At 38.1% G+C, this 17,599-nt stretch overlaps 1 protein-coding gene across 2 annotated transcripts; it reads left to right on the forward strand.

Annotated features, from left to right (window-relative positions):
* The first annotated feature begins 582 nt into the window (after nt 1-582).
* LOC110043427 (coiled-coil domain-containing protein 138-like) lies at nt 583-17,371 on the forward strand. 2 transcript variants are annotated; one of them, XM_089273448.1, is made up of 18 exons: nt 583-737; nt 1,465-1,727; nt 4,341-4,420; nt 4,923-4,997; nt 6,408-6,560; nt 7,504-7,623; nt 8,686-8,763; nt 9,473-9,560; nt 10,239-10,276; nt 11,156-11,317; nt 12,463-12,588; nt 12,921-12,977; nt 13,270-13,399; nt 13,796-13,851; nt 14,443-14,511; nt 14,943-14,994; nt 15,237-15,375; nt 16,354-17,371. In XM_089273448.1, the coding sequence occupies exons 2-18, from the start codon at nt 1,466-1,468 to the stop codon at nt 16,490-16,492; spliced, it is 1,824 nt and encodes a 607-aa protein (XP_089129574.1). In that variant the 5' UTR covers nt 583-737; nt 1,465; the 3' UTR covers nt 16,493-17,371. The 2 variants fall into 2 exon arrangements, with proteins under 2 accessions (XP_089129574.1, XP_089129575.1); XM_089273449.1 differs by having other exon boundaries at nt 11,243-11,317.
* The last annotated feature ends 228 nt before the right edge of the window (nt 17,372-17,599 follow it).

A 17,599-nucleotide genomic window follows, 5' to 3' on the forward strand; every position in this document is an offset into this window, starting at 1 on the left:
AGCCATCCTTCTTCGCTCCCCCCCCCCCCCCCCTGAGCCACTCGGGGAGGAGAGCGGCGGACGGCTGTTTTCGTAACCAAGGGAACCCCCTATTCCTTCCCCGTTCCCTCAACCGGTCCCTTCCCCCAACCCTAGTAAGCCATGCGATTGCACCATCTTAAGTGGAACAAGCCAGAGATTCCTGGCTACTCTGCAATTAAAAGTCAAAGAAGCTTTAAAAGAAGCTTGCAAAAAAACTAGGCTGCGAACAGGCTCCAGGCCGGGACGGGAAAGGACGGGAAAAAAAAAACATTCGGCGAGCAAAGCGGGCGGCCGAAGAATTCGGGTTCGCCGGGATCGGGAACCTGTTCGCAGGCTACAAAAAATCCCGCAAGATGCTGCACGGTTTTTCAGTTTTTCAATTTGTATGATTACTTACTTAACGCGAGCTAGTTATTAAAGGATCTATTGAAGGACTCCAAGTTCTCAATTATTTCCTTATTGCGTGGTATACTTGCTGTATCACGAGAACGAAGAAAGTGGGCGCGAAGCGCGAAGGTCACCCGCGAGTGACTCGCGAGGGCTTTGCGCGTGTTTCTGCTTGGCTACCAGGCTCCTTGTTTTTGCCGCCATATTTGATTTGTTCAAAGAGCGGTTGTCGATGCTCTTCTTTGAATTTTTTTCAAAATGAGCGTTCTTTAGGGAAGGTAATCGTGTTGTACAAGCACTCTTGATTCTCCTGTTCCTCATGTATCGAGGTGAGATGATAATTTAGCCGTCGTTTGACAATCGTTTTCTGTACATTATCTAAGTGGCTTTGCAATTAATTGTCGACCTCTCGTTTGACTAGCGTATTACTTCAGCTTCTTTAAGTTATCTATGCATGGCTAAAGCGAACATCATCTTTGTTTATTTTCATAAAGAACAGTTCATCTTGAGTTATGTAAGAGTTACCTGACCGCGGTAGTTCAGCAGGATGGCTATCGACTTTCACAGGCAGGCAAAACCAATTTTAGACCGAACTTGTTTGTGAGAATATAAAATGTTCGACATGGTCAAACCAGGTAGGCAAATCGTTCTCAAAGCCGGTCAGTTTACTTGGTGCCCGGCCTAACGAGACTACTGGCCAGCTAGTATTCGTGTTAATAAATGGCTTTAAACATAAGTTTAAATTATCTGATGTAAAGGAACATGTTCAAAACAAAGCCTTTCAGTATACGTGTGTACAGTGGTAACTTTTTAATACAGGGTTGGTAATCTTGCTTGTAGTCTATGTGTAGCCATACCCACCCCTGTTCTTCCTCGCGGGGTGCGTACGTCCCGTTCTTCCTCGGGGGTTGGGCATGGCTTCATGTAGACTATCTTACTTGATGGTGCCAATTATTATTGCTTATTTTGATAAACAATAACTATTGACACCATCAAGTTTGATTACCAACCCTTTAATACTAAGCTAACATTTGTTTTTAATATGGTTTAATTTAGAATGGATGGCTTATTTCCTCATGTAGCAGAGAAGACCCATCCCTCCCCTCCTGACCAAAATCTTTTCACTCCACCCCACTCTGGCAGAGATGGAGCAACTACAATTTCTAGTTCTGAGAGGCGGATGTACAACAAGGCTTTGAAAGCCATGTATGAGATAGTTCGCTTGGGCTCCAAACGGTTAGAGCAGCCAGCGGCTGAGGATGAAGAGCTTATATCTGAGACTGTCACTGAAACATCTGAGACTGAAGATGACGTTGATGGTTTGTATTTTTACATGAACAATAATATTGGCCAAATATTTGTCCATAGACATGCCCTGGGTTGTTGGAAAGGTAGAAAATGCTATTCACTGGATAAATCACTATGTTGCGAAATTTTCGTGGCAGTAAGATTGAAATCAAACGTTTAAGAAAGACGACACGTTGTTTAAATTTGCAAGACATGTTTCGGATATTCAGTATCCATCTTCAGTTAAAGGATGCTTACAAGTGAGTGACTTTATATAAAGTAGGTAACAGGTAGGTGTAAATTACAAAATGTAGAATAATAATACAAATCAGTGAAAAAGTTACATAATACATAAGGGATACAAAAACATCCTTTAACTGAAGATGGATACTGAGTATCCGAAACATGTCTTGCAAATTTAAATGGTGTGTCATCTTTTTTAAATGTTTGAAATCACTATATCCAGTGGATAGCGTGGTTTGTTTTGTTAACTCTTATCCACTGGATAGCAATTTGTGTGGTGGATAGCATTATCCAGCCTTCGAACAACTGGGACCAGAACTTTTTTCAAAAGAAAAATTATTTGTTTGAAAGAAAAGATAAAATATAAATATCTGTGCATAGTCTTCATGCTTATAAATGTATTATAAATCCTTTGAGCATTTTCACACAAGGTCCTCCTTGGAAGAAATCAAATAAATAATGTGATCAGATATTCAGTTTAAAAATTTGGTCTTTCTATGGTACATTTTGTCCAAGCACATTGTATCTGGAATGTATTTTTTTAAGCTATTCTGACATAGAGTAAATAAAGTATTGTTGTTGTTGTCTCTTGTAAACCTTGACAATATGATTTCTAAAGAATTTATACAAAAACATGTATACAATGTGACTGTTTGAACTGGGTCACTTGGAAAAGTGTTAACCAATCAGAATGTTACTTGAGAACAAAGGATAGCAATATTTTTCTCTAATAAACCAATAATATCGGGGCTCGAAAAATATTTGAATTCCAGCTTGCTCCATGGGCAAGTAATTCTCAAATATTGCTTGCCCCGGGCACTTCCTCACTTGCCCAAGTTTTCAAACTCATTAATAATTCATGAAACCAGAAATGCAAGTTATTCACTGGCGTGTTCGAATGTAACAACTTGTCTGACTTGCTTGTAATCTTCTTAGTTTTGATCTGTTTCATTTGCCGTTTCCTGAATTATGGGCTGGGTATCTTAGAAAATCCTTGAATCAATGTTTTCAATCTGTGGAACTGGGTTGTGTGCGACTCCTTGAACGTTAAACGGCATCTCGCCTAAGTAACTCCAAAAAATTCATTTTGAAGGGAAGCACATAAAATTAAAAACGAAGTAAAAAAAAAGAACATTTTTGTTTCTCCTCTTCAGTTCTAAAACAGGCACCGTGTTGATTTTGTAAAGGCGGCAAGTTCGTATTTTTTTCTTTTAGGTAGTTGATAAATAGTTTCAATTGAGTGAAAACATCTGTGTTTGAATGTAAAACTATTTTCAGTCAAATTTGGTGATGACTGCTAATCAATTTTGTTTTAATAGTCTGTGGCAGTATATTTCTGTTAGAAAACATTCGCAGAAGATTGTGAGGGAGATTTTTGGTTGCTGGCGAGGGATTCGTTTTTGCAGTAGAAATATACAGCTTCTTTTCAGGTACAGCTTCTACAGCTGTCAGTGACACAATTATGTCGCTTTTACTGTGAAACTGGTAAATGCTCACAAAAAAACCCTGGAAAAATACTGCTGAAGTTTTAAGAAATAAACACAGCATTTTCATGCTGGTCACAGTTACTTTTAGTTGTGGAAAGAACTTTGATCAGGGCAGATTTTGATCATATGCTAGGTAAGCACTTCTGAACTGTGAACTGTCACGTGCCATGCAATAACCAAAACAATGCTATGACTTGTAATTTTTGTCAAGACCCATCTAAACACTTTCCATGCGCCAAAAATTTAGTCGTTACAAAGTTGTTATCAAACATTTATCAGTAGTTGGTGGATGGCTTGCTGGGTTCTTGCCAGTGGGGCAAGTGAGGAGGGAAAGTTACTTGCCCAAGAGGAAATTGTACTTGTCCTGGACGAGCGGACGGGTTTTTTTTCGAGCACCGAATATGGAAGAATACGCTGTACGAACAATATCTATCTTATCAAAATTGAAAACGCAACAAAGTGTGGGGTGTTGCAAACCTCTAAGGAAACTTTGTTATTTGTTGATTGGTTTGTTTTGATCCTAAATTTTGTATGCTTATCAACAGTTTCAGTTTAGTTGTCGCAAAACGAGTTTTTGAGGCAAATTTTGCGAGCAAGATTTGTAATTATAATTCACTGTTACATGTAAGGACTGAATCTCTAAGGGTGTTTATAATGCAGAGGAATCAATAGTGTTCATGTTTTCACGTCAAACAGACCGTTACTTGCTGTCATCAGAAGCTATATGTTACAAACTAGTCCATTGTTCTCATTTTATGTTTTGATTGGTTAGTTTTCTTCTAGGTGGCCTAGTTTGAGTAGTCACACTGTAACTCAGTTGATCAAGCTCATTGGGGACATTGTGCAATTTTGGTGCAGTGCATGTTATAATTTGCAAAAAAAAAATATTTTCTTTGTTTGCTCTTTCACTGGTAGAGCATGGAGATCATAGTCATATGGAGCCTTCAAGTTCCCATTTAAGAGAAAGGTTAACATCAAAATCATATGAGAAAGAGGTGAGCTTTATACACGTACAAGGTTTGGCAAGTAGTTTTACTTTTAGCAGGTGTAGTTAAATGTACTTGACTTCTTCCTAGTTATTATAACTTGGTCAGTGGATATATGCAATTGTTTCATCATCATCTTCCCATTCTCTCCTCGAGGAGAATGGGGCCATCAATCAGTCTCCTCCAAGCAACTCAGTTTTTTGCCACCATGTCTGCCTCCACTCATATCTTGAATCCAAGATGTTCTCTTTCCTTGTTGACTGTTCTTTGCCATGTCTCTCTTGGCCATCTTCTTAGTGCTACCTTGGGTTTGACAAGTAGTTTTATTTTAAGTAGGTAATTATCGACTGTTTCCCCATAACAATCTGCTTGTCTTTAAGTGACATGAGGACCCACTTGGTTCCAGATGATTAAATTTGCAGGCAAATATTAACCCTAAGAACAGCAACTGAAATGTAATAAGGAGTCACTTTAATTTGTTTTAAAATAAGAAACATGTTAATTTTTAAAGGTGCAGCATCACTTAGAGGCAGACAATGTGAAAAGAGTTCACAGGGAGCTGAATAAAATAAGCATAATGTTACAGGTTGGTACTGGAACAGGTCTGGTTTGAAACAAGCTTATAAACAGGCTCCCAATTGGGTTATGGGATAAAAAAAACCCCTTACAACAACAACAACAAACAAACCGGGGAGCGGAGCAAGCTGAATTTTGTCTGAAGTGAGCAGAGTAGGCTGAGAGTATTCTGGGGAGGAAAAAATGACACTTGTTGGGAGTCTGTTCACAGCTAGTTTGAAACAAGAACATGGGGCAAATCTTATGGAAATGTATCTTCATATGCATGTTTTTAAGGTGGCCGAACACAGTTTTCAAGAGCCTCTGCCTAATTCACCATTACTTTAAAGCTATTTGGCGCCCGTTTTTTGCAAGAGGCAAGGTTAACCACAGAAGGGTTTATTCTCACATTTTGGCTAAGGTGAGTGCTGTTGCCATGGCAATGGGGCTGGTTAAAAACAAGGCTTAAAAAATGGTTTTTGTTTATTTAAAAAAAATTCAGTCGTTAGATTTTTTAAATCTTTTGCCCACTATGAATTGACATTAAATCCCTTCTGTCAACACTGTTCTAATAAAATTTTGACATAGGCGACTTTTGTAATTCGCTGTAAATCGTTTTCACTGCATGTTCTATATTATTAAAAATTCCCTATGTCAAGATTCAGATTTTTTGCGATAGATCATTCGCGTGGTTTCTGAATTATTTTTTTGCCAAATTTCTTGAAATTCTAATGACTGGATCGTTAGAAATTGGCAAGTTTCTGCAAAAGCAATTGGTCTTAATTTTTCGAGCAACTGCGCATGCGCTGCATTTAACTGGGTTCTTTCGGTAACAAAGAAAAAGCTGAGAATTGCTGGGTTCTTTGCGTCATTACCTTTTCTAACGTAGCATTGTAATAAAAGACTAAAGGCATCAATACACTGCGTTCAGTAATGGAGAAAAATACTGCATATAGTGCGGGTGTTGAGTAAATAAAATGATTGCTCTATTGAAGGCATGTTTGTTTTTCAATCCTTGTGCATGCGCTGAATTGCATCAGCAAAAGTGTGCGCGAAAACTGTGTTTGGCCACCTTAATTTACTGATTTGGTGTTTTAAATGCTTACATGTATTATTATAGCAGATCAAACCACAGAAAGAGTTAATGAGAGGTAGCGAGAGTTCAAACTCCCACTCTTGTAAAACTGCAAAGCATTTGCCAAGTAGATTTATGTCATCCTCAAAAAAGTGTACCAGACTACTTGTCACGTGTCTAAAGATGGAGCTGAGTCATGAAAGATGCACAATGAATGGTTTTGGTTTTGCTATTTAATTGCTTTTTTTAGTGTTGAACTTTCTTAAACTATTTTTTTTCCTTCATCTGGAATGTACAGCAGTTACAAAATATATGGCTAGAAATTCAGCATTTGATGCCATTTTATTTATTGATTTTCTACTGTAGAAAGAAAGTGAAGCACTCCATAAACGTGAAGTTCAGCTGCGTGAGAGGGAAAGGGCCTTACGAGATGCAGAGAAACTCAGCCACACAACAGACATTATCATAGACAAAGTCGTGACACGAGAAGTGGAGAATCGCTGCCAAGCTGTTGTTGAGGTGAAACCTCTTGTGGTAAACTGGTAATGAATATATCAGGTATTGATTCATGCTTCTGCTTACTTATAAGCAGCAGCTTTCCCCTCAGATCTTCTCAGAACATATATTCATTTACTCTCTCAGCAAAATACCTCAGTTTATCAAATTTGAGTTAAGCCCTGATCAGGAAGCAATTCCTGATAAAGAGTGAAAGCCTGTTGCTTCAAAACAAATGATTTTTTCTGAGGTGACCATTCATGCTTAGATTTCGTAATATTTTTGTTACCTTAGTTTGTCAATCAGAGCTAACAGCAGGAACATGAAACCAGTTGAATAATTTCTATCATGTAGTCATATTGTGCCCACTCTTATGAGTCTTTTGCTGAGTCCCCCCTGAAAAGGGGTAGGGAGAATGTGAAAGTCTGTTAATAAATATTAAGGAGGCAGACATCAAGAAGGTGTGTAGTAAAGAAAAAACTATGCTGACTCTTCAGAAAAGTTCAGACAACTATTCTGGCCTGTACATCATTGTTTTCCAGTGAAATTTTATCCTGGAATAAGCTCTGTTTCAGTTGGCGAAATAAGCTGCCATAATCATTAAGAAATAAGATGCCAAAAAGAGGTTGAGTGAAATACACAAACAGGGCGTACATGTATTCAATGAAATAATATATATCAGGGGTGTAGCCTATAATTTTCAAAGGGGGGTCACACTGTGTCAAAGTGAGGGTACTCACCAGATTGTCATGTCATTTTTGTCACCTGTTGTAGGTTGTTTGCTTAAAAAAGGCTTACAAAAGGGGGGTTATGGGTCCCCCATGACCTCCCCTAGCTACATCCCTGTATATTTTATCAGAAAGATTCTTAAGTATGCTCTTTTATATAGTTTACACAATTTGTTTTTTTTTTTTATTGGGAGTAATTTCAACTGCGATGTCTTCTTTATTACTTGTACAACCTCTAGGAATATGAACAGAAACTAACAGAACTTGAAGAAATCATCCAAAAGAAAACCAAAGACCTCAGAAGGATGAAAGACTCATTTGATACAATAAAAACTGCAAATGATTCATTGAAGAAACAGGTAACCACATGTATGAGTATTTGGATTTCTTTCTTACCAGAGTGATAATCATAAAAAGTGCATTTCATTTATGGCTTAGTAGGTGTTTTTACTTTTATTTGGAATATTGAAGGGGGGTGCTTATGTGTTTTTTTTATTTTCAATGTGCCATCTCTGAACTGCCTATTTGGTTGAACCTAAACTGTCTAACAAAACAAACCATTCTCAACTCAAAACTAAATTACACTGGGCAAAAATATGGGAGGATGGAGGCACATTGTGTTTATTGGGTTAGGGGGGCATGAACCTGTATTGCAACAGGGAATATGGATGGTTACTACAGATGGAAAAAACCTTTGACTTGGGTGATGTCTTTTTAAGGGGGGGGGGGGGGCTTACTGGAATGAGGGCACTAAATCAAATTAGTATAATAATGTACAGTTAGAACCCTGGTAACTCAAACTCAGATAACTCAAACTCTCCCGCTAACTGGAACTAAGTTCTGTTTCCCTTGGAATTGACCCCACTTTTCGGTCATTTTAACTCGGTTAACTTGAACTCAGATAACTCGGATTCCCTGCTGACTCAAATTAAATTTCGTTTTCCTTGATCAAAATTTACCCCAATAACTCGAATTCTGGTTCATGTAACTCACCAGGGATGTCATCCCATTAGCTTTTCTTGTAGTGTAATCGGTAAAGACACTCAAAACTAACACTACAGCAATTTGAGACCATTATAATTGAGTTACACATTTCACAGTACTGTATTATCATCGGAAAGGTGCATAATCGTGTTACAGTTTCTGACAAGATAAGTTTTATTTGCACTGTACTGTAAACTGAAGTGCTGAAAAATCAGTAAACTATCAATTGTTAACATGGCAAGTTGGATATTCAATCGACCCTGATAACTTGAAGCCTGCTAACTCAAACTGTTTTTTGTTTCCCTTTGGAGTTCAAGTTACCAGGGTTCTACTTTATTGCTATGTGCAGTGGGAGGCCAGATATTTTTAGACACCCTAATACTATTCAGGGAAAGACCCACTTCTACTGATTTCTTTAAGTTTTCTTATGATCATAGATCACTGACCTCGAACAACAAAACAGAAAGTTGGAGACACAAGCTCTGAGTGTACAACACAGACTCTCTAATTTGCAGGTTGGTAAGGACTGAAGACTAACTTTCAGTACACTGGTCTTCTAGCTAGTGACACTTCAGATTTTACTTGCCAAATGAAAACATTTTTAACCAGCCATATTTTCTGCTTGTGAGGTTTAGGTACAGTTTTTTTTTTTTGCATGCCTCGCTACAGCTCACAAAAGATCTGGAAACACTTAATATATGTGAAGCTGCAGTTGGTATTGAAGAGGTTAACTTCAGTGATTTTGAGATGTACATTCCTACAGGCTGCATTCAGCTTTCACATTGCTATCTGCCCAGTTTGATTTTCTTCAGATACTGTAACAATACAGCTGTTTTTTTAATACCAAAGAGGCTGGTAGGAATGTAATTTAGCCAAATCTAAACTTTTACTGGTCTGTGACTTAATGCTTGCTGTTAGTCTTAAGGCCTGTTTGTTACACTTTTTAATTTCAGAGCCTGGCTGGTCAAAGCCAGTGAGCTTTACTCTATAACCAGTCTTGATTAAAGTCAGAGAAGGTTTTATATTAACTTGTTCTAAAACTAAAAAGTAGTTTATAAATTATTTTTTTTAACAGTTTGAAATGGGATGTACTGCAGGTTTTTGGAAATTTTAAAGGGGTTGACTCCCTGACTGTATCATAGTATTGAGAGTCAAAGTTATTTTCAGGCAAACACCTTAAAACATTTTTTAGTTCATAAGTTTTTTTTTCTTTTTGCCTTGTAGAGAAAAAATGAGTTTTTACAGAGGAAGCCAGAGGATAAACAGATTGAAAAACAGAGAAATATCAAGCTCACTTTGCATGGGAAAGAAGGTGACTGGTTGCAATATGATTTTTGTTGTTATTTTGTGATTGTAAGTAGCCACCTACCTTTTTCACTCAACTCCTAGGCTGTGGTCTAACAAAAATTATGGGGAGCCCAGAGGGTCCTAACCATGAAATCCTGGGTGCCCACCGCTTATTAATAAGCTTGTATGAAAAAAGTGAGTTTCTCCAGTCACCCAAAGGCAAAAATTAGTTGCCTGTGACACAGGGGGCTTCAATAGCACAGTTCTACCACTCTCTTTCAATACCTACACCTTACCCTTTTGAAGTTGTCACAAACTTAGTTCCCCATCCCCTTCCCCTATTAGTTGCACCACTTCATCATCATTTTAGTATAATTATGTTTATATTAGGTTCTGTAATTTTGTATTTGCATCTATAATAAATAATATGGAAAAAAATTGTCTTGATTTTACGCTCAAAATGCCTCTCTAAATGCCATCTATTTTTTAGCAAGTAATAGTTCTAAGTTGCTGTGTAAGCATCATTAAATTGATAAAACAGTGGAAATCAGTGTGCATCCTCACGGAAAGATCATAATCCTTGTCATCCATCATTGTGTATGTGCCTCTGTATTTATGGGTTGTTCATTTATCTTTCCTTTTCAAATGCCTTTGCATTATTAAACTGCTTGATAATTTATTTATTTTGTCATTTTGCTTTCAGAGGTGGTGACCAAGTCTGTTTCCTTTTCTCAAAACAAGGTACTTTTGGCTTTTTCCTTTCGCAGTTATACCATTGTGATGGTTTTACATTTTACCCAGAGTGTGCACTTTTCGGCTCCTTTCTTGTTTCTCACTACTCTGCTAACATAGCATTTTTTTTAGCAAGCATTTCTTGATATTTTGTAGTTAAACTTTGGGTTGAATTTTTTTTTTAGAGAAGCAAGGGCAACCTGTTACTTGAGATTTTCATATTACCTCCTTATCTCAAGTTTTGACAGTTAATATCATATCATAATTTGGAAATTTTAGAATGAACCGCTGAAGGTCTTGTCCTGTGGGCATGTTTTGAGCAATTGCATTGCTTTCGTTTAAGTTGAGAAAAATCGCTTAATGGTACTTTTAGAGACGTTTCGGGAGAAACCCCTTCATCAGTCGTTTCATTTGCGACTGATGAATGGGTTTTTCCTGCAAAACGTCTCAAAAAGTACCATTAGGCACCTTTTGTTAACTTAAACGAAAGTAATACAATTCAATTTAAAGTGCTACACAGCAACAACTTGTTTTTATTGCTAAGTGTTTTGGGCAGTTGTTCATTTAAGCTCTTAATAAGAGAGCAATAAGATAGCAACTTAAAAATCTAATAGTGACCACAATAAGTTACAACTGTTGTAAACACTCTCTGTAATACCAAAACATTAAGGTTTTAAATTCTAGAAGGTATGATGAACATCCCTGTGAGCTATGCCTGCTTTGTTACTTCTTTCCTTACTCTAAAAATCTTCCTTCAGTCATATTTTCCAGTTTTGCTTCTTCCATAAAAATGAAGCGACTTTTTCATTTTCAAATTTGAGGTTTTTTTTTGTCAGAAATGACTGCGCAACCTTGTTCATTTATTTTTATTAATTTTTCTTTCATCAGGTGAATTTTTCTGCTCTTTTTGAAGTGTTGGCTGTGTTGCTGGAGTGGACATCAGAGGCTCATCTTCAAAAAATGCCAACATTTCAGGATTCACCGCAAGGAAGGCTTCAAGAACAACAGTTGGACTTTCCTTCAGCTCTAGTGCATGAAAAATGTTTGAAAGTAAGTAGATTAATAACTACAGTGGGCAATCATTCAATCAATCAATCAATCGATCGATCGATCAATCTTTCAATCAATCAATCTTTCATATATTCACTTGTATCTTCAACATCTACAGGTATATTACGGACTCACAAAGTGACCAGATCCCAGTTACTTGATAGCTCAGTTGGTAGAGCACTGCACCGGTGTCGGAAGAGGTCATGGGTTCGAATCCCGTTCAAGCCTGAATAGTTTTCAGGCTATCATTTCACAACTGCTTAAGTTGTGTATATAACTGTGATGATCAATCATGTCTTCTTTTCTTTCTCCGCAATTCAAATACATGATACTTCCACATATTCACTTGAATTAATCAATCAATCAATCAGTATGTCAGTCAGTCAAGTAAACGAGAAAGCGAGAGAGCAAGCAGTCAGTCAGTCAGTCAGTCAGTCATTCAGTCAGTCAGACAGTCAGAAAAAAAAACGAAATTAGACGGAGTTCACGCACGGAACACGTTAAGTGGTTATAATAACAATAATACTTTATTCAAATACAGGGTACAAAGAGTATTTGAAAAGGAGGACCATGAGGTTATCCCTATTTAGGTCCCCTAACTAAAATTACAATCTAAAAGTTAAAATTTTAAAATATCTATTACGTAAATAATTAACAATTTAAAATTTAAAAATTTGAAATATCTGCTAAGTAAATAATTGACAATCTAAAATTTAAAGATTTGAAATATCTATTATGTAAATAATTAACAGTCCAAAATTTAAACTCTAAAATATCTATGATATCTATAATATTATTATAGTTGAAATATTATTAATTAACCAGCTGCTTTAACTCTAGCTAAGTGTAACCCAAAAAGATAAATGATGGCTTAACAATTGCTTATAATAACAAAGGGGAGGGTTACATTAACTTTTGGATTTATTAGTTGCATCCACGTTGGAACAGAATTGTGAATTAATTTTGTGTCAATACATTTGTCATTTGTGTCAATACATTAAATAAATCTTTCGTTTGCGTTAATTGATGTCCTATAATAAGTAGTTTTTAAAAGGTTCTATATTTAACCACCCACGTTGGTAGTATCATGATGTTGATGTGTGATTAATCATCACACGCACGCTTTGTTCCTTCTTGTGATGCAGATTTTACCAGGCATGTCTGACATATTAGGGACTCTGCCAAGCGTGAATCCTCGTGTACAGCAGCCTTGTTTACAGTTCACTTACTGGAGTGTCGTGTTTATGGAGCAGACGGTGCAAGGATCGCAGGTATTTAGAGATAGCAGCTGCTACACTTACATGAAATGCGTGTACTCGCGCATTTCGTGCGCGCATTTTCGCGAGTATATTTTACTCGCGGACATTGCACACGTGGCGCCTGATTACACCATCCTTTCTTTATTTTGACTCGAGTGATTTTTTTTATCTATACCAAAAAAAAATTGTTATCCGACAGATGTAAACCAGTCCAGCTACCTCTGCCCTGTTTTTTTCTTTTCTTTTCCTATCATTACAGATGAGTATACGTCAAGTCTAGTTGATCCTCATTACACGCCGTAATGATGTCCCTTTGAGATTTCTCGTTTCTTTGTTTCACGCAGAGAACTGCTTTGGCGTCCACGCTACGTCACATTGGTGAAGAACTCTACAAACCTCAGGTGAAATGCCTTATTATTTGTTGATATCGACCACTAAATTCTCCTTACGCCGTTACGGTCTCTGTTTTTCATTCCCATCAGCCCTTGCTCGCTTTACAGGCCCTTTACAGGCTCCTTACCGGCGCTTTTAGTTTACCCTTTTGCTTTTATTTTGTTTATTGTTTTTTGCTGCGTCCACGCATTCAAGTTCTTCTTTTACTTTTAAAAAAGAGGTTCACTTAGTAAGTGCTGTAGAGGCTTGCTTGTGATATACAAATGTTTGAGTGCTAACTGAGAAACCATCTTTTTAAAGGTTACAAAAGTTTCAGAGGAAGGATCAACTCCAAAAAGCGAGAAGCAGAAGCTTGAAATCTATTTCCACAGCCCTAATATCGCCGTCAGAATTCTCTCATCTCTTATCATACTCAAAACTCTCTCCAGAGGTGAGATCTGCAAATCTCATGACTTGTCCCAAGGCTGATGCAGTAATGTGTACTTAAAATGAATTTAAGAAAGGGAATATTTTGCCTTTAAGGGCGTTTTATTATATCATCTTGAGTTCTTAGTAGAGCTAGCACTACCATGTAAATTCAAGCTGAAATCTCTAGTTAATTATGTAGCTTGTATGTGTGTCATAATTCAGATCATTTGTACTAAGGAGGTGTATATCTGCACTTCATCAGCGATTTAACTCAGTTCTTAAATACAATTTTATAGATTTTCAACTGAAAATGATGAAAAAAATCTCCAAAAATTCAACGAATTCCAAAAGTGAGATGCATTTGTCTTCGGTCTTCGTCGAGTTTTCAGTAACGCGTCATTTTTTTCTTTTCTGTTAGTTGATTACCTTGCTCATGTGTTTGATGTCTTGAAAACCGACTTGAAAGACGATGTGGTGAGTAAACAGTGCTGTGAGTCGTATATTTTATGTGTAGAATGTAATAAAATGAAAGCTAAAACAGATACAAAATTGGCCGGCATGATCGTCGAAGCAGCGAAGTAAAAACAAGCTCTCAATTTGAATGTAGCTTTTATCCCGGTTGATTTCTAATTTTTACCTCATTCGAAGCCTGCGTAGTAGGCTTTAAACGGAGGAGGGGGAGGCAGAGCGGGGATGGAAAGGGGGGGGGGGGACTCCCCCGCGTTGCTCCCTACTCCTTCTCCCTACCCCCGTTTATGCCTGCAACGCAGGCTTCTCATACGTTCCCTTGATCGAAATGTTTACTGTCCTTAGTGATTACCACTATGTTATTTTTTTCAATGTGAGGTTTGTTGCTCGGGGGGTTGGAATAATTCCCAAAAGTTATGCAAACCCGACTGCGTCTCGGGTTTGCATAACTGTCTCGAATTCTCCCAAACTCCCTCGTGTTTAGATGAGGCTATGTAAACATGGAAAAAGTGCGCCATTGCCTAAATAGTAATGACCAAGGCTGATTTTTTGCCCATCAGCAGTATGGCATCTTTCATGTTATATTTCTCTTAACAGGGCAAGCAAATATTTCTGACCTACGAAGGAGTGAACGTCGTGTTATCGTACATGAAGGCTGTTCAAAAGGTGCGTCATGTCCTTTACTTGAAGAAGTGAATAGATGACGTCAGATTTAGATTTTCATTACAGTTGGACTTCGCTATCCCAAACTCGGTTATCTTGAATTCCCCGCTATCTCGAACGAAAATCATTTTCCCTTTTTCAAATTCTTTTTCAATCATGTACTATTTCAAACTATCGGCTCTCTCGAACCGCCGCCATGTTGAATTATTTCTCGTTTTCCCAGCTTATAAGGGTTACAGCAGGGTTCAACGATATCGTCGACTGAACTGGGTTTTAAGCGTATGCCATGGCCTCTCTCGTAGCCATGGCTGAATAATAAGAAATGTGAATCCTTTCAGGTGTGTTCTGAGAGTAAATCTCGCTGAAAAGTTAGACAGTACTCAAACTGTTTGAGCCAATCAGTTTTGACTTGCATTTTTTCTTCTCCTTACCAGGCTCTCCTCGGTAGTGCTGTCGATGTCATGCTTCTGATGTCTGTAGATTCACGTAAGTTAGTCTTAGCTCGCGGGACCGTCTGCGGGGCATGCCTGCGGGACAAACATACTCAGTTTTAGGTAGCCAAACTTTGTCCAGCTTTTTTTGTGTCGTAAAAAGATAATTGAATTCAATTTGTAATACCTGTGTTTTCTTCGGTATGGAACTCCTTTCATTTTGTGTTAATAAAAAATTGTTGTCTGGCGAGAGAACTGTTGTTTTAATTTTGCCCCTATGAAATGTTTTATTGCCAGCGTTCACGTCGGCATTTTTGGACAGCTGTTCAAACGAGCTCTGGTTCAGGACGGCCGTGAATCTGCTGCAACACAAGGGACTGGATCCTAAAATATTGGAGAAATTGAGCATCGTACTTCAAAGACTTTCAAAACTCAAGTAAGTGAAACGCATGTGTAGAGGAACATGACAATTAAAGAGCTGTTGCAGGTAAAGTAATACATGCGACAGGGCCTTCCTTGTAACTTCCATGTTAAAAGTTGATGTGCAAAATTTTCTCGGAGGAATCCATTTTCGCCAATTACAGGAGCCTGTGCTACTTTTTTGGGGGTTGTTTTGGTTTGCAAAGCAACAAGGCATAGCTGACATGCTATACCGGTCTGTTGTCTTGGATGCTTATACCATTTTAGCTACTGGTTGCCTAGTAAAGTTTGTTTTCTTTCTGTAGCAGTTAGTGAGATTATGTGAAGGGGCGGTGGCCTCGCGGTTAGTGCACATGTACTCCTGGTTAGTGCGCTCGTCTCCGGATCGAGCGGTCCGAGTTCGAGTCCTAGCTGCGGACATTGTGTTGTGGTCTTGAACAAGACACTACTCTCACGGTGTCTCTCTCCACCCAGGTGTATAAATGGGTATCGGCGGGGGTAACCCTGCGATGGCATCCCATCTAGGGGGAGTAGAAATACTCCTAGTCGCTTCCTGCTACTGAAAACCGGAGATAAGCACCGGCCTGGTTCGCATGCAGACTTTACCTTTCCACCTTTCACTGGGATTATTCATTTATTTTCATCCCGCATACCGCTCTTGCCGATCAACTTGGCGAGACTCACGATCTATGGTTTCGCACAGTCCGTTATGTCTCGACGGGAGACTGTGATATTAAACTAAGTCACACTTTCTCGTCGCCGTGCTCATGTTCTTCTCTCTCGGTTCCTGTCTACTACGATTTGTGAACAAAAAGTAAAGGAGTGTTAGTAATGAAGTCTCATACCGCCGGAGTTTATCCCAGGCTTGGTAACATGTAGTGGTTAGGAGGCCCAGTTGTTCAAAGAGTGGACAACGAAATCCACCGCTCAAACCCGAGGTACAGCGCGCCACACTGACATTATCCATCAAAGTACTTTTGCTGTCATTATACAGGTCCAATCGCCGATACTTTGAAGCTTTCCAGATATCTGCCATTGTGCAAGAAATGTTACGGACTTGCGATCCACAAAACGCCTTCCTGGCTCTAAACCTCCGCTCCATCATCTTTAACCTCGGCAAAGGAAAAGAATGACTCGAGACAAGCTGCAATGCTATTGGGTAAACATGCTAGTATCCTCCAATCAGGATAAAGGTGCTCGCGGGGAGTCAGCCAATAGGAAGACGCTTTGCCTTTGGCGGGAACTAGAGTGGAAGGCGGGTCAGGGGTTGTTCGAGAAAAGCGAGCCCACGTGTTGTTTTTCTCACAGTTCGCGGTTAACAGCAAACAAGACATGCGAAAGGAGAGTAGAGTCGTCATTGTAACCATGTCAGCATTTCGTTTAGGGATGTTAATAGACATAGTGTTGTGGTAGAAACGAAAACTGAAGGTCAGAAAACAGTTTTATTCTATTTTTTTTTTTAACAGAAATGCAACGTTATGGAAAGAATGTGAAAGTCAACTGCTGTGAAATGTTTATTTTACTGAATATAGTAGAAATCTAAGATGTTTAAAAGTTCTATTTATAATAAAACGTGACGGGTGTTTTTCTGCTGTCTTTTTCCGCAAGTCTTTTTCTAAAGACTTCTGACGTTTTACATAGTTACGTTTAGCGAGTTGTGCAAACAGTATTTTCATGCAGATCTCAAGTCCCTTCGAAACGGATTATTCCTTCTGATGATAATATGTGCCCGTTTTAAAATAAAACAAGCCTGAAAGAGTACTTTGAACAAAAAATATGTGTAGGACTTCTTTTCGGAATTTACGGTAATTTAGAAACAATCTTAGCACTGTTGTGTTAAAAGCGATCGACTTTTGGCCACTCTTACTCACACGAATGCTAATTGTAAAAAAATACACAATATGAATGAAAGACAAACAACTTCATAAAAGAGAACTATTTGTAACAACGTTAATAAGCTTTTAACTGTAGTAGGTGTTTCCATCCCGAAATAAAATAACAATAACACCGAAGATTTTCCGTGTACAATGATTGCTTGTACAGACCTACAAAATACACAAGCGTAGCTTTTAGTTAAAAGAGCTAAGTCAAAGGATTTTGAGTTATTTTGGCAGCGTACAAAATTACCTTTAAATTGAAGGAAACCTGAAAATAATAGTCTACTAAGATAGAAACACAGCAAAGAGATAATAATAAACCATAAAGGAACAAGGATGGTTAAGGATGGAGAAATTAACACG

The sequence above is a fragment of the Orbicella faveolata genome, unplaced genomic scaffold, assembly GCF_042242905.1.
Source record: "Orbicella faveolata isolate gen_17 unplaced genomic scaffold, um_ofav_v1 contig_35, whole genome shotgun sequence".
Lineage (NCBI taxonomy): Eukaryota > Metazoa > Cnidaria > Anthozoa > Scleractinia > Merulinidae > Orbicella > Orbicella faveolata.